Below are 14,004 nucleotides of genomic sequence, written 5' to 3' on the forward strand. Positions count from 1 at the left end.
GCAAACAGCGACGAATAGGAACGTTCCTCTCTCTTTGCAAATAGTGAAGGATAGGTAATGCGGACTTTTGTCCCCCGTTGTAATCCGTCATGCCTATTTTTCTCCCCACTGATTGATTGGTTGCTCTGTTGCTCTTTGAGACATTCGCTGTCTACAAACAGAGAAGAATAGGAATATTCTGTCTCCCTTTGCAGATAGCGAAGGATAGGTAATGCAGACTTTTGTCCCCATTGTAATCCGTCATGCCTATCTTTCTCCCCACTGATTGTTTGTTATCGATTTTTATCGATTATCGCTCTTTTGAGATATTCCCTGTCTACAAACAGAGAAGAATAGGAATATTCTGTCTCCGTTTGCAGATAGCGAAGGATAGGTAATGCGGACTTTTGTCCCCCGTTGTAATCCGTCATGCCTGTTTTTCTCCCCACTGATTGATTGATTGTCTGGACATTTATTGTTCAAGGAATAGTTCTTTTGAGGTATTCTCTGTTTGCAAATAACGTGGAATAGAAATATTCTGTCTAGTCTTTGCAAGTAGTGAAGGGTAGGTAATGCGGACCTTTGTCCCCCGTTGTAATCTGTCATGCCTATCTACTCCCCACTGATTGGTAAACTAGTTCCACCCGGACCATTTATTAGAGGTAGATCATCTGGCTCAACCGGAGGGCGCCCCTAATAAAAAGGACATATGTAAAATATGAAGTAATCACCGTATCCTGTTAACAGAAACTTCAGCGCAAAAACACACTAGTAAAGGAAGGAAAAAGAAATCGAGCAAAATCAGTAGGCCACTGATGAGTTTTTGACTTCGCTAGAAATAAGAAACGTTAGAAATAGCCCGCAATAAGAAACATGAAAGTGGTGAGAGAAGCCAAGCTTGACATCACGGCAGCCACGAGGTAGCTAGGCTCCGCCGCCCCTCACTGCTCCAAACATGTCTGTCCCACCGCCCGCCACGCCCAATAACGGTAACATAAGATAGATACAAGTCAGCAGATACCTACCCCCATTCCGGAAGCTCCCGAAGTGCAACAGGTCCACGGTCACACCCATCCGGAAGACGAGGCCTCGACACGTGCAGGGCGGGGCCCGGCTGGCCGCCATCGGCCGGAGAGGTCGTGGAGTGGAAGGCCCGGAATGTACTGGTCTTCCCATCCCCTTCTTCTGGCGCCTTGCAGGCCACGGGGGGGGGGGGGGGGGGGGGATGTCTTGCTTATGCCTCCGACCACCCCCCCCCCCCCCCTCATCGCCTGGTCCGGACATCACGAACGCCATCGGCCGGAGAAGCCGTGGGGTGGATGGCCCGGAATGTACTGGTATTCCCATCCTCCTCTTCTGGCGCCTTGCAGGCCACGGGGGGGGGGGATGTCTTGCTTATGCCTCCGACCCCCCCCCCCCTCTTTAATCGCCTGGCCCGGCCATCACGAATGTCAGCGCCAGAAGACGGCGTGGGGTGCACTGGGAGGGAGAGACGGCGCGGACGAGCCTCTCCCACCTCCCCAGGTGGAGGCCCCTCAGCTGCACCCCCAACGCTCCACTCACCCGACAAGGGTTCGTCCACTCTTGCGGTGCAACGCCACGCCCGACAGGCTGGAGTCCGTCTACTCTTGCGATCCAGCGACTGCCGGTTGCCACGGAACTCATAAAATAACGGTAGACTCTTGGGAGATTGGGCCTGGCGTGCAAAGATGGCCAGGTCGCTTGCCAGCTAGAAAATGAGTCCCCCGTCCAGAAGCGTTCTCCTCAGCTTTGAAGATTCTATGAGAGCCGCAGGGGCCCCCGACCCCCGCGGGCCCCCCCCCCCCCCCGATGGGGAATGACTGCCATGATTGCCCACGGAACGACCAAGACGTAGCCACGAGACGTCGGCGCTCTCATGCTGGCGCCAGCCTCAGTTTGAATGACCAAAATCCTGCAGACTACCAATTTGATCAGTTCCGGTGGAACACCAGTATGACCCGGTAGGAAAGATTGTTGCCTCCTTCCCCCCTTTGACTGATGGTTCATGTCGACGGCCCCTTCTGTTGCCCTTTAACAAAACTTTTGGACTGCCAAAAGAGGCTCTGGTCCAACCACAAGTTGGTGGAGACATTTTGACTATGCTTGGACCTGCCTGACCTCACCCAAAATGGCGCCGGTACAAATGAAACTTGCAACTCCCTGTTGTGTTCTGGTTGCTCAGCCTTGATCGCATGGCGGGAGGGGATGGGTACTGATTGAACATTTGGACAATGAATTAATGTTAAGTTCTGACGCGTCATTGATTACCGTATTATTGAAAGTTCGAATTTTCGACACTTATGGTACTACCCACAATGAATTTTCGATGTGATTTTATTGCACTTGTCGCACCTTTATGAAATCAACGGTCACCGACTCCGTTCAAATAAATATCCCCTCATGTACAGTTCCAGTCTGCTCCGTGGCTGGCCCACGTGGTTGTAGACCCGTATTTGTGCGCCAACATTTTTAAATAAAGAGTTTTTTGAAAAGCAAACATAGTTGTAGCGCTTAGATTGGTAAGTTTTGAATAAATGACCACTGTTTCCGATATAAGTAAAATACAGGTGAAATGAAGCAACTCGATTACTTAAAGGTTAAAAAGCAAAGTACACAGAAAATATTGCAAATGTGAATGGTCCAGGTTTGTTGTGTGTGTGTGTTTTTTATTATATTTTTATTTTTGTGCAACGTAAAGCAATCGATAAAGGTCGCGGTATTTAGCCTTTACTTTATGTGCCACATGTATCAGGGAAGTAGTTTCAGATGCCCCTAAGCCACTCCGAAGGAATGCCACCTAGCCCCTCTAGTTTCCGTGCCTGATGAACAAAAACGACCCTGCACCACTGTAGACCATCCCTCCTCCTCGAAGGAGAGAACGAGTTCACCCCCACCTTACACTGACTACCCTTTGTTTTGACCCTTCCCTACACACGATCCGTAATACCACACTTGGGCGATCTATGCAAATATACAGTCCATCAATGATTATCTCTCCCGCACTACCGGTCCCTCTGGGCTTAAACGCCGAGATGAAAGGGACTGCATCCCGCGGAGATAGGTCGAGTATGTGGTAAGTAAAAGCATTTTCGGGTTTATGCGCGCTGATGTGTTTTAAAACGCTGCCCCCACCCCTTCTTTTTTCCCTTCTTTTCTGCAGGTCACATCGGAACGTCGACTAGAGTATGGAGAAGACCTACGCAACACGCCATGGTTACGCACGAAAAAATTGTATATTGTCTATGGGGACTGCCCTGAGAACGTGACGAATTTGTGTGATATGAATGCACGCGTGTATGCCCTGATGTGTATATTTTATGTATGACTTAAAGTGATGATCGAACGGCAGATGGAATGGGGAAAAGGGGTCTGAACATGGTGCCTATACACGACGAACAAACAAAGATATAGCACTCCCTTACTTAGAAACAACTGTCTCTCTCTCTCTGAACCCAGCGATTGGGAGGGTGGCCTGAAGCAGAAACTTGACAGGTTATTGCAGTATGACAAAATATGACTCCAACCGGCACCCCAAATAATGCAACCAAGAATGACGTGCACCCTTGAGTAAATTCATACGGTAACTAAATAGGGAAAGGTTTAGGAATATTCCAGGGTGAGGTTTACCCAAGTACCCTCCTCCTGGAAGACTAGGAATATTGTCAAATGTTTAAGATTTACCACCTCCTTCTTGCACCCTCATAGACATGAAACTCAAAGCTGCCCCATTATTCTCCCGACTGACACCCTCCGTTGCCTCAGCCTGGATACCCATTCGCTAAAAATGATTCGAAGATTCCACCGTGAGTATTAGCCCGACCAGGTTAGTTCCCGAACAATTGACAAAGGTGAAAGTATTTGCAACCGAGGCCACCAGCAAAGGCAGCCAGATGAATTAAGTAGGATACTAAGGATGCGCAGCATGCAGAAAGAAATCTTTTTGGCCTAGTACTGTTCTATGTTTTGTCTTGGATTTTTGTATCTAAATACATGTGCTATCCCCCCGCTTGAATTCATGTGTACGTAATGTATGGATCTACGTCGTCCCTCAGCCTGTGTTTCTATATAACTTGAACTTGAATTGGCTAAGAAGGAAAGGACAGGTAAGACGACTGATGTCCCCTAATCTGGCCTTTTTTTTTTAATTATAGGGGGACTATATGTCAGTGGCCTTCTGTTCTCAGTTCGTTAGAAACACAATCCCCAATGCCCAGATTGCCCCACCTCTCTGCACCCAAGTACGGATGTCCAAAGCGTCCTCGTTTCTCCCGATTGACCCCAGCTCCATATCCCGAAGTATAACTGATGACCCTGAATAACCGTTGCTCCCCGAGAAAAGAATGTTTAGCCTCTGTCCCTCTCTCATGATGATAGAAGATTGCCAGGGCTTGGGTTAGAAAGACGAGTCTCTACCGTAGGATCCGATTTCGAGTTTGATGGAATACGCAGTTGATAGGAGCCTGACTTCTCTCCATGTACGTCATGAATGAACACCAAATAGACTTAGTACGAACTCAGTAGAAATGCCCGCATACATACTCCATAGTGATAACTTCTGACCGTGACCGATGAACGTATCCCCAACTACTTAAGATTGGGGGCGGAATTGAAATGTATAAATGTCTTCTCCTGCCATTTCTCTAAAGCTTGTTTTGTACCCCTTCAAAGATACACAATCACCGGAGGAGAGGGGCCGGACGTGACGCACAGCCTAGCCGCAGATCATGAAGCACATGTGACCTCGACCAAAGGTGGAGCTGCAGAGCAACGAGACGCGGGACGAGGCACCACTCAAACACGGAAAATGAAAGGATGGAGGGCTGCCTTGAAGCCCTCTGCTTGCTGACCCATGCGTGCCAGAAGTCCCCGCCCCTTTGAGCCCGATTGGTGGGCCTGCCTGCTCGTTATCCTTTGCTCCCTTGATTTGTCTCAAAGATCTGATCCCACTCCGCCCTCTCTTCCCTCGATTATCCGACAACACCCCCTTTTTTTTCACATGGATTTTGACTCAGAGAAGAAGAACAACATTTAGGTAGAATAGGGTTTGCCACGGAAGGAGAAAGAAATGCAGGTGCCCAGCATGAGGCACCCTTCAAAAGATTAGTTAGGAAACAGGACTGTGGTCTAACAGCAGAGGACAGATCGCACCCTGCGACGTGTAAGGATGGATCCGAGCTGGACCTACAGCTCCACAGCCGGTGCTCAACAGCGCCAACGGAAGAAAACGAACTACTAGAACCTACCAGTGATGGCTCGCTGCTAAAAAGACACTGTGGCGAAGACCCCCCCTCCCCTTTCTGGACTTTCTACCCCACCCCCCCCTGGACTAATTGCTTGTATTGAACTGAATTCCTCCCTCAACCACTTTGTATTGCTTTCAAAATGTTTCATCGGTCACTTTTAACTGTACATTGATACCGCCGGAGAGAGAGTCAGAACATGGTTCCATAATGTGTCAGAACATTTCCTTGATTGATTCCGACTGAGTTGTATACCGATCTCTAGACTCGTTTATATAACACAACAAATGTAAATTCATATGTATTGCACCTCGTCTATCGCATCGACTGCACATGGTTATATGCAATCCGCCAGTATTGACAACCGCTATTTCATTGACCACACATGGCTATATGTACACCCCGTCAGTTAGGATAAACACGGAAATGAACTAACTTATGTTAAAAAGCGGCGACTGTGGAAAATGACAATGTATATGTACATAAGCGGCGTTCATTTGTGTTCACCATACCCCTCGCTGTAAGCAGAACGAATACCGCGAAGCATTGACCGCATCATCCCGCCAGCATAGGCCCATGCACGCACGTACGCGACAGCCATTTTAGGCACCAAGGCCTCTCTGCCCGTTTGTTAAATCCCCAGCACGCCCCCCTCCCCGTTGAACACCCCCGCTCTCTCATGCATAGGCCATAAAAACCCTCTCCCTCTGCGCGACCCCGCTCTAAAAGTGACACCCCTGACTGACTGACATCCCCCTGCATTCCTCCCAGGAACACCCTTCCCCTCTTCTGATGACCCCCCCCCGGCTACACCTGGCCTCTCGACCCGGTCCCAAGTCATAAAACAAAGCCTCGTGGATGTACCCCCCCCTCCCCCCCCCCCTGGCCCCGCATAGCAAAACGTGATACACCAACCGAAGTGCCCGATCTTATCGCCTGCCCAACCTTAGATCTGACCACCCCCCTCTTGCCCTGTTGGAATGTCCGGCCGCAGGATTACAATCACATGTTACATTTGGGAGGGGAAACGACATCCGAGCGACGGGTGTGGGAATAGGCCTGAAGCTGGGATTCCAAACATGCCTTTTCGTACTTCAAAGTTTCTTTATTGCAATAAGGAATGTTTGTGCATCATAAACCTGTGTATAAAAGACGGAGCCTCAGAAAAACTTGTTAGAGCACCTCTTGAAGACATTGTGCGCGTGTCCGAAATGACAGGCTCTCCTCATGAGAAATAAAAATCTGTTCTTGCACTCCCGCTTCCAGCGCCCGTCTCTTCATTTGGTAACTGGTCAAAATGGGAACTAAGAGGCGTCTTGTGCCAGCAGCCTGGGCATCGGTTGTAAATTGGGCTGTTTTTCCTCAAATCAACGGTTGATCTCCAAACAGATCACCGGGAAGCCTATCAAGGCCAGGGGCCTTGCCCTTGGCCAACTTACTTATGGCAGTATAAACTTCTTCAACCGAGAAGTCTAGCTCGGCACCTTCCCCTGGTCTAGATGTATTTACCAGGGAATGTTCTACACCTGAGACTGCTGCGTATAAGGTCTTAAAATGAAGCTCCCAGACCCCCGCCTCAATATTGGGTTCGATTGCAGATCTAGGCTCTCCTGACCCGGAGTTAACTATTGCCCAGAATCTGCCATACCCATTTCTCCAATGTACATTTCTGAGGGAAGCCATTGCGTCCAGTCTTTCAGTGTACTTCATGCCCCTTTTCCACAAAATGTTTTACGAATGCATTACTTGATCAACAACCTTTATATAAACTCAGTCTGGAGCATTTTTGTGACATCGTGTCTATATCGAAAGATATCTGTGACGTCAGATTTATTAAATGATTTGTTAGCATTCATCAATACAGGACCGTTTTCATAAAGCCCTTCCCAAACAATATAAAGTCAGGCATTCCACAGACGAAAATATTTACAAATGACAAATGTTCAGGATAGTCTTATCTAACTAGGAGTGGAAACCCCAGCAAATGTGTATGGGATTGTAAGAATCCGACAGCTAAATACAGGAACGTAAAGGCCTCTGTCAATAAATAAAACTAGAGTTTATAATTTCACTTTTAGACAAACTAAACAAGTATGGGTTCAAAGAAGGGTAGACAGGAGAAAAACTCATCTCCAAAAATAACTTTTAGGTTTTGTAAACTAGCACCTGAACAAACAAGAGCTCATTTACTACATTTGGGTTCACTTTAGATATCCAAAGAAAACCTTTGTGAAAACCCTCCAAACACTTCCCACATATTTGATTTACATAAGTGACTGAAAGGACAACCTAAAAAGAAAAATGATATCACTCAGAGAATAAGAATTGCAAGTTACAACAAAATGTTGTAATCACATTCTAACAAGTGTCTCAAATGCAGCACCACACAACTAAAAGTTCTATTCAAACAATGTACCTACGCATTATTAAAACACAATGCATAACAGTAACTGCTCACCTAGATAACTAGTTACTCAAATCCAAAAACAGACTGCTTAAGGAAGTGAGAAGTACTTCTTACAAACGGTAATATTTCAAGTCAGTGAACCTATGTGGAGAGAAACAAAACATACCCATTGACGGTCTTGGAAATCTGGTGGCAGTTAGGAACCAGATTAAAACAATCCCTTCAAATGCCTTACTACAACTCCCAAACGATATGTCTATGAGGCGTAAAAGCTCACCCTCAGGACTCTACACCAAGAAACACCATTTTCACACTCATGACGTAGCAGTCGTCACTCCATAAAAGTCCAAACTAAAAAAATTGTAATTTCCAAGTAATGGATAAAAGTAGGCTATTACTCACTCATAGACTTCCTCAAGTTTTAGTACAAATTAGGACTACTAGCTAATAAATAGTGATTTAGAAAACCAAATGCTTGAACACAGTAATTGTAGTATGGGTAGAGAAAAACTAAATTTGAGGCATTTCACAGGGAGAGCTGCAGTATCTTGTCACTTTGCTATTCTTTTCAGGTTACAAACTTCACACCCAGAGCAAAATGTGGAACTCACCTGAGTATAGAATCCACTGGCTGCCTCTAGGAACAGGGAGAGATTGGCCTGCACTTCACCGCGATTAGGATTAGCCCGATTCTTTGCCTGGCTCTGGAGGGTCGTGATCTGATTCTTAAAGGCGTGATTCCAGCTAGGAACAGAATTGTGCACAATTCAATTAAAGCACAGTACAACCAGAGTATCAGTGAGTTTGTATGTGCATGCCCTTTTATGAATAGTTACCTGTAACAATATTTTTCAAGCAAACTTAACATAAGCAGAGATCTGTGAAAAGTAATGAAGATCTCAGTACTTAACACAAAGCCACATCACGGAGATGAACAATTGTAAACCCCTTAGTGGTCCTTTAAGTCCCACAGCTGAAGATAAACATTCAATTTTGGCCTTGGATCAAAATAATTAGAAAACTGTGCAAAAGTGGTGGACCGAATCATGAGAAACCCTTTGTCAACAGAGGGTCAGGAGGACTTCATGACACTAAATCCTTTAACATAGAAAACATGCTGGTTAAGCTAAAAATTAAAGACTCATATGCCACTTTTCGTGTATCTGTCCAACAGGGGGCATGCTGCAGAGAGGAATTATATACTACTGGCTGGCAACGTTCCAAAAGGCATGAAAAAGAAATATTCCCTTCAAGAAGCATCTCCCTGTGGAACTACATGAACTGAAACAATCAACTTTGTTCTCCAATTTCATCTAAAAGGGAGAAGGAATGAACATCACATCTTGTAAAGGGACTAGTATAGTTTAAGGCGGCCCCATCAACAGGACACAATGTTAGAAGGATTTCTATATAATGATAGATGGGGGAGTGGATGTATACTAGAGAACGATTACAGAACAAATGTCAGGAAACTCAAATCTTTCTACTCTCCGGAGCAGATCCCCCCAAAAATCAGAAACGCTCTGACCAGAAGTAAAGAAAACCGGGATTTTTGGAATAAAATAAAAGATACAACATTGCCCTACATTTAAATAACCTTTGAAGGAAATATCCCAAAAGGTCATGCAGCAAAAACTCCATTGCATAATTAAGCTTCCGAACACAGGTCAATTGCACTTTCCCCCCAAAAATAAAGGGGATTCAGAAGGTCACATGAAGACTGTCTTCCAACCTGAAAGTATCAAAGCTTTGGATAAAGATGAAAAAATTATAAGAGACTGCAAAACATTGATTAAGCAAACTGAAGAAAAAAAGCTTAGCAAATGCAGTGAGTTCACAGCCAGAGTAGCCTTAGAGCACCATGGAGAATAAACACCTCAGTTTCAATGTGGCATACAACACAAATATACTAACACATGTTTTCTGAATTTGAGGCCTCTAACAGCAAAGTTGTCAACAGCAAAACACTATCCAAGAGACCTCACCGCAAATCCATAATTAGAGGCCTCAATCAACCATGACAAGAGGGAGTACCTAAATCAGAGTCTGATGCACACTAGGACAGAAGGTCAAGTGATGTGACACAAATTATTATATAAGAGTTGTTTGTCGAGAAGTAATGACACATTGGACACCAATCAAAAGATTAGCCCACCTCAAAATGAAAATCTCAAGAGACATCACCTTCTTCTGCGGATTTGCAAAAATAGAAGAAATGCATTACTTACCTGTAACTAATAGTTTTCTTACCTGTCGGTATAGTTTTGCAGCTTGAAGATCTTTCTGGATTCACTATGCTGTGCATTATTCCGCGGTCTTGTGGTTGGGTCCGGAATCGTAGTCTTTTCTTTGTTTTTTTTGTAGCCCAGGTGGGCGTCGGCGACACACCTCCCTGGGTGTATTTCCGGTGACGTCGGCATGCTTCCTGCGGAAGCTCCCACTCTTGGGCGCCATCTTTGGATTCTTTTTTTCGTGTTTGTTCTGTTTCCGAAGTAATGGCAATGTTCCATTAAGTGATTTACCGCTTTTAACCTTTAAAGTTTTTTGGTTTTTTTTGGTCTCTGCTTATAACCACCTTTTCTCTCTCCAGCCTCATCTTTCTGGCGGAGGTGGGTGGGTTCGCTAGTGAATCCAGAAAGATCTTCAAGCTGCAAAACTATACCGACAGGTAAAAAAACTATTCGTTTTGCAGCGTGAATCTTTCTGGATTCACTATATGCTGTGCATAGATTTTGTAGCGGTTTCTCATTTCTGTGGCGGCTGGGTGGAAGATGAGCGTTGGTTATTGAATATGTGTTGGAGCACCTTTTGTCCGACTTGTGCTTCCTTGTTCATCTGTATATCCACACAGTAGTGCTTCGTGAACGTGTGCACCGAAGCCCATGTTGCCGCCAGGTATATGTCTTGTATGGGTGTGTTAGCCAGGAAAGCTATTGTTGCACCTTTTTTCCTAGTGGAGTGGGCACGTGTCCCCTCTGCTAGTTCTTGTCCTGCTCGCTTATGGCAGAGCTGAATTGTTTGTGCGATCCATCGTGCAATAGTCTCCTTGGTTACTGCTTTCCCCATGAAACTGTTGGCGAATGACACAAAGAACTGTTTTGTTTTCCCGTGTCCCTTCGTTCTCTCAATGTAGTGCATGACTGCCCTTCTGGCGTCCAGGGTGTGCAGAGCTCGCTCTGCGCTAGTTGTTGGTTTTTGGAAAAAACTCGGTATCCGTATAGACTGGTTCATGTGGAATTTGGACACCACCTTCGGCATGAAGTGTGGGTCAGTTCTCATCACAACCCTATCGTGTATTTGTATGTAGGGTTCTTGTAGCGTTATTGCCTGAAGTTCGCTTACTCTGCGTAAGGATGTTATTGCAACCAGGAAAACTGTTTTCATAGTTAGCATCTTTAGGGAGGCCTTGTGAAGTGGTTCAAAGGGCTCTTTCATGAGTTCCGTTAGGACTATGTTCAAGTTCCATGCAGGTGGCGGCACCCGCTTTGGTGGTGCGATCCTCTTCGCTCCTTCCAGGAATCTTTTCACCACCTGTGATGTGAAGAAACTCCTGCACGTTTCTCCTCTTGTGTAGGCGACTATCGCTGCCAAGTGAACTCTCAGCGAGGATGAACCAAGGTTCTTCTCCAGCAGGTGCGTGAGGTACTTCAGCACTGTGGAGTCCTTCTTCATTTTATTGTGAAGTTTTTCTTTTGTGCACCACATTGTGAATCTTTTCCACTTCGCAACATAGCACTTCGAGTGCTGGGTATTCGTGCCTCCCGAAGGACCCTCAGGGTGCTTTCTGGCAGCTTCAAATGTGCAAACTCTATGTCTTCAGGAGCCATGCCACCAGGCTCAGGCTCTCTGGCTCTGGGTGTAGCACCTCTCCGTTCTGCATGGAGAGTAGGTCTTTCCTCTTGCCGAATCTGTGGGGTGCACACTGTGTCATCTCCATGATCTGCGAGTACCATGTCTGTCTGGCTCACTGCGGCGCAACCAGTATCAGGGTCATGTTGCTCGCTCTGCATTTGCTCAGCACTCTGTGCATCAGTGGTATCGGGGGAAAAGCGTAAGCAAATGTCCTGGACCAATCTATCCATAGGGCATTCCCCAGGGACCCCTCCTCGGGCTGTCTGGATGCGAAGTTTTGGCATTTTGCATTCTGGCGTGTGGCAAACAGGTCCACTGATGGCGTTCCCCATCTGTCGAACAGCCACCTTGTCTCTTGAGCATTGAGCTCCCACTCGTGGGATGCCGAAGCCTGTCTGCTGAGCCAGTCTTCTTGTATGTTGTCCTTCCCTGGTAGGTGTATGGCTAGCAGGTCTATCTTGAGTGGGATGGCCCATCTCCATATCGCCTGCGCTAGCGTTGAAAGCAGGGGTGACTGTGTCCCAACCTGCTTGTTGATGTAGAACATCGCTGTGGTGTTGTCTGTTTGTAGCAATACCTTGTGCTTGTACAGCCTTGTTTGGAAGGCTTTCAGTGCAAGGAAGATTGTCTTCAATTCCAGGTAATTGATGTGCTTTGTCGCATCTGCTGGTGTCCACAGTCCTCTCACCTTGAGTTCCTCCATGTGAGCGCCCCATCCCTTCAGGGATGCGTCTGTGGTGATGGTCACTGTTGGTCTTGGGGGCGTTAGAGGCTTTCCCCTTGTTATGTTCTCCATGTTCCACCATGTCATTTCCTTCTGCACTGAGTGCGTTACAACCACTAGATCCTCCCAACTGCCTGTAGCTTGTGACCATTGCTCCTGTAGCCATTCTTGAATGGGTCTCATGTGGAGTCGTACATTTGGTACTAGGTGGATGCATGATGCCATCATGCCCGTGATCTTGCTCGCAGTCCTCACTGTCCGAGCTTGCCCCTTCTGGTAGAGGCGAGTTTTTCACCAGCGCTCTCGCCCTCTTCTCGCTGGGGACCACCTTGCCCTGTAAGGTGTTGATCTGTGCTCACAGGAAGATCTTCACTTGTTCCGGCTCCATTGATGATGATTTCTTCCAATGGATGGAGAACCCCAGGTTTATGAGCGTGGTCGTCACTGTTTGTGCGTCTCGCTTGCATTTCTGGTATGAGTTTGCTTTCACTAGCCAGTCGTCCAGGTAAGGGTATACGTGTATTCCTTGCCTTCGTAGGTGCGCTGCGACTGCCGCGAGGCACTTTGTGAAGACCCTTGGTGCTGACTTTAGCCCGAAGGCTAGTGTTATGAACTGGTAGTGGTTTTCTCAGATGGTGAATCTGAGCATATGCTTGTGCTTTCTGTTCATTGGGATGTGCAGGTAGGCGTCCTTGAGGTCTATCGTGACCATGAAGTCCCCGATTTGCAATTGCGGGAGCACCTCTTGTAGGGAGGTCATTTTGAACTTTTGCGTTCTTATGAATTTATTCAGGAACGTTCGGTCCAGAATGGGTCTCATTGTTTCGTCTACTTTTGGCACCAGGAAGTACGTTGAATATACCCCCTTGTTCCTTTCCCTGAAGGGTACCGGTTCTATGGCCTGCTTCTGCAGGAGCTCCTTTGCTTCTTCCTGAAGACGCTCTAGTTGTTTGTTTGCTAGTGGTCTACTTTTTGGTTTTCTGCTTGTTGGCCTCCCCTCCAACTCTATGCAGTATCCGAATTGGATGATGTTGAGAATCCATTTGTCTGATGTGATTTCTCTCCATTTTTGGAGGTAAAATCTTAATCTTCCTCCCACTGGTGTTATGTGGTCGTAGGTGTGTAACACCTGATCCCTCTGTACGTGCTGCCCCCTGGGATCTTTTCTGTGGGTGGGCACACGGAGTTTTTCGAAGTCACTTAGAGGCGGGCTGCTGCCCCCCTCTTATTCTGTCCACGTCCATTTCCTCTCCCTCGAAAGGACTGTCCTCTTGGCTGGTACTGCCAGGACTGCTTATGCTGACCATGCTGAGCTTGTGAGTCTGCCTGGTGCGTTTGCTGGAAAGCCTGGTGTGATGTACCTGGCTGGTTTCCGCCTCTTCCGCCGGCCCTTCGTGACGGGGTGCCCCTTTTGCTACCTCTGAACTGCAATGCTCCCATGGACCTTGCCGTTTCGTTATCCTTTTTCAGTTGACTGAGCTTCTCATCAACTGTTGTTCCAAACAGTGTTTCGCAGTTGAACGGTGTGTTCAGGATGCTGTGTTGCACCTCGGGTTTGAAACTTGAAATCCTGAGCCAGGCGTTTCTCCTTTCCGTGATGCCCATCATCATGAGCCTGCTGGAGGTGTCTGCTCCATCCAGGGCAGTTTTGAGGCAAGAATTTGCTGCGTTTTTCCCCTCCTCCACTAATCTTTCGGCCTTTTGCCTGGCCTCCTGGGGCAGGTCTTTCACCAGCTGACCCAGTTCCTCCATGATCTGGTACATGTGCCCGTTGATCAGGG

General features: G+C 46.9%; 1 protein-coding gene across 3 annotated transcripts in view; it reads right to left on the minus strand.

Moving 5' to 3' along the window:
• Nucleotides 1–14,004, minus strand: part of SMG7 (SMG7 nonsense mediated mRNA decay factor) — a 484,004-nt gene that overhangs the window by 344,069 nt on the left and 125,931 nt on the right. For all 3 annotated transcript variants that reach the window (XM_078643137.1, XM_078643126.1, XM_078643118.1), the window contains exon 4: nucleotides 8,259–8,391. In XM_078643137.1, coding sequence (XP_078499263.1) covers nucleotides 8,259–8,391 — 133 coding nt within the window. The remainder of the gene's footprint in view (nucleotides 1–8,258; nucleotides 8,392–14,004) is intronic.

This window comes from Lissotriton helveticus, chromosome 1_1 (assembly GCF_964261635.1).
Source record: "Lissotriton helveticus chromosome 1_1, aLisHel1.1, whole genome shotgun sequence".
In the NCBI taxonomy this organism is placed as follows: domain Eukaryota; kingdom Metazoa; phylum Chordata; class Amphibia; order Caudata; family Salamandridae; genus Lissotriton; species Lissotriton helveticus.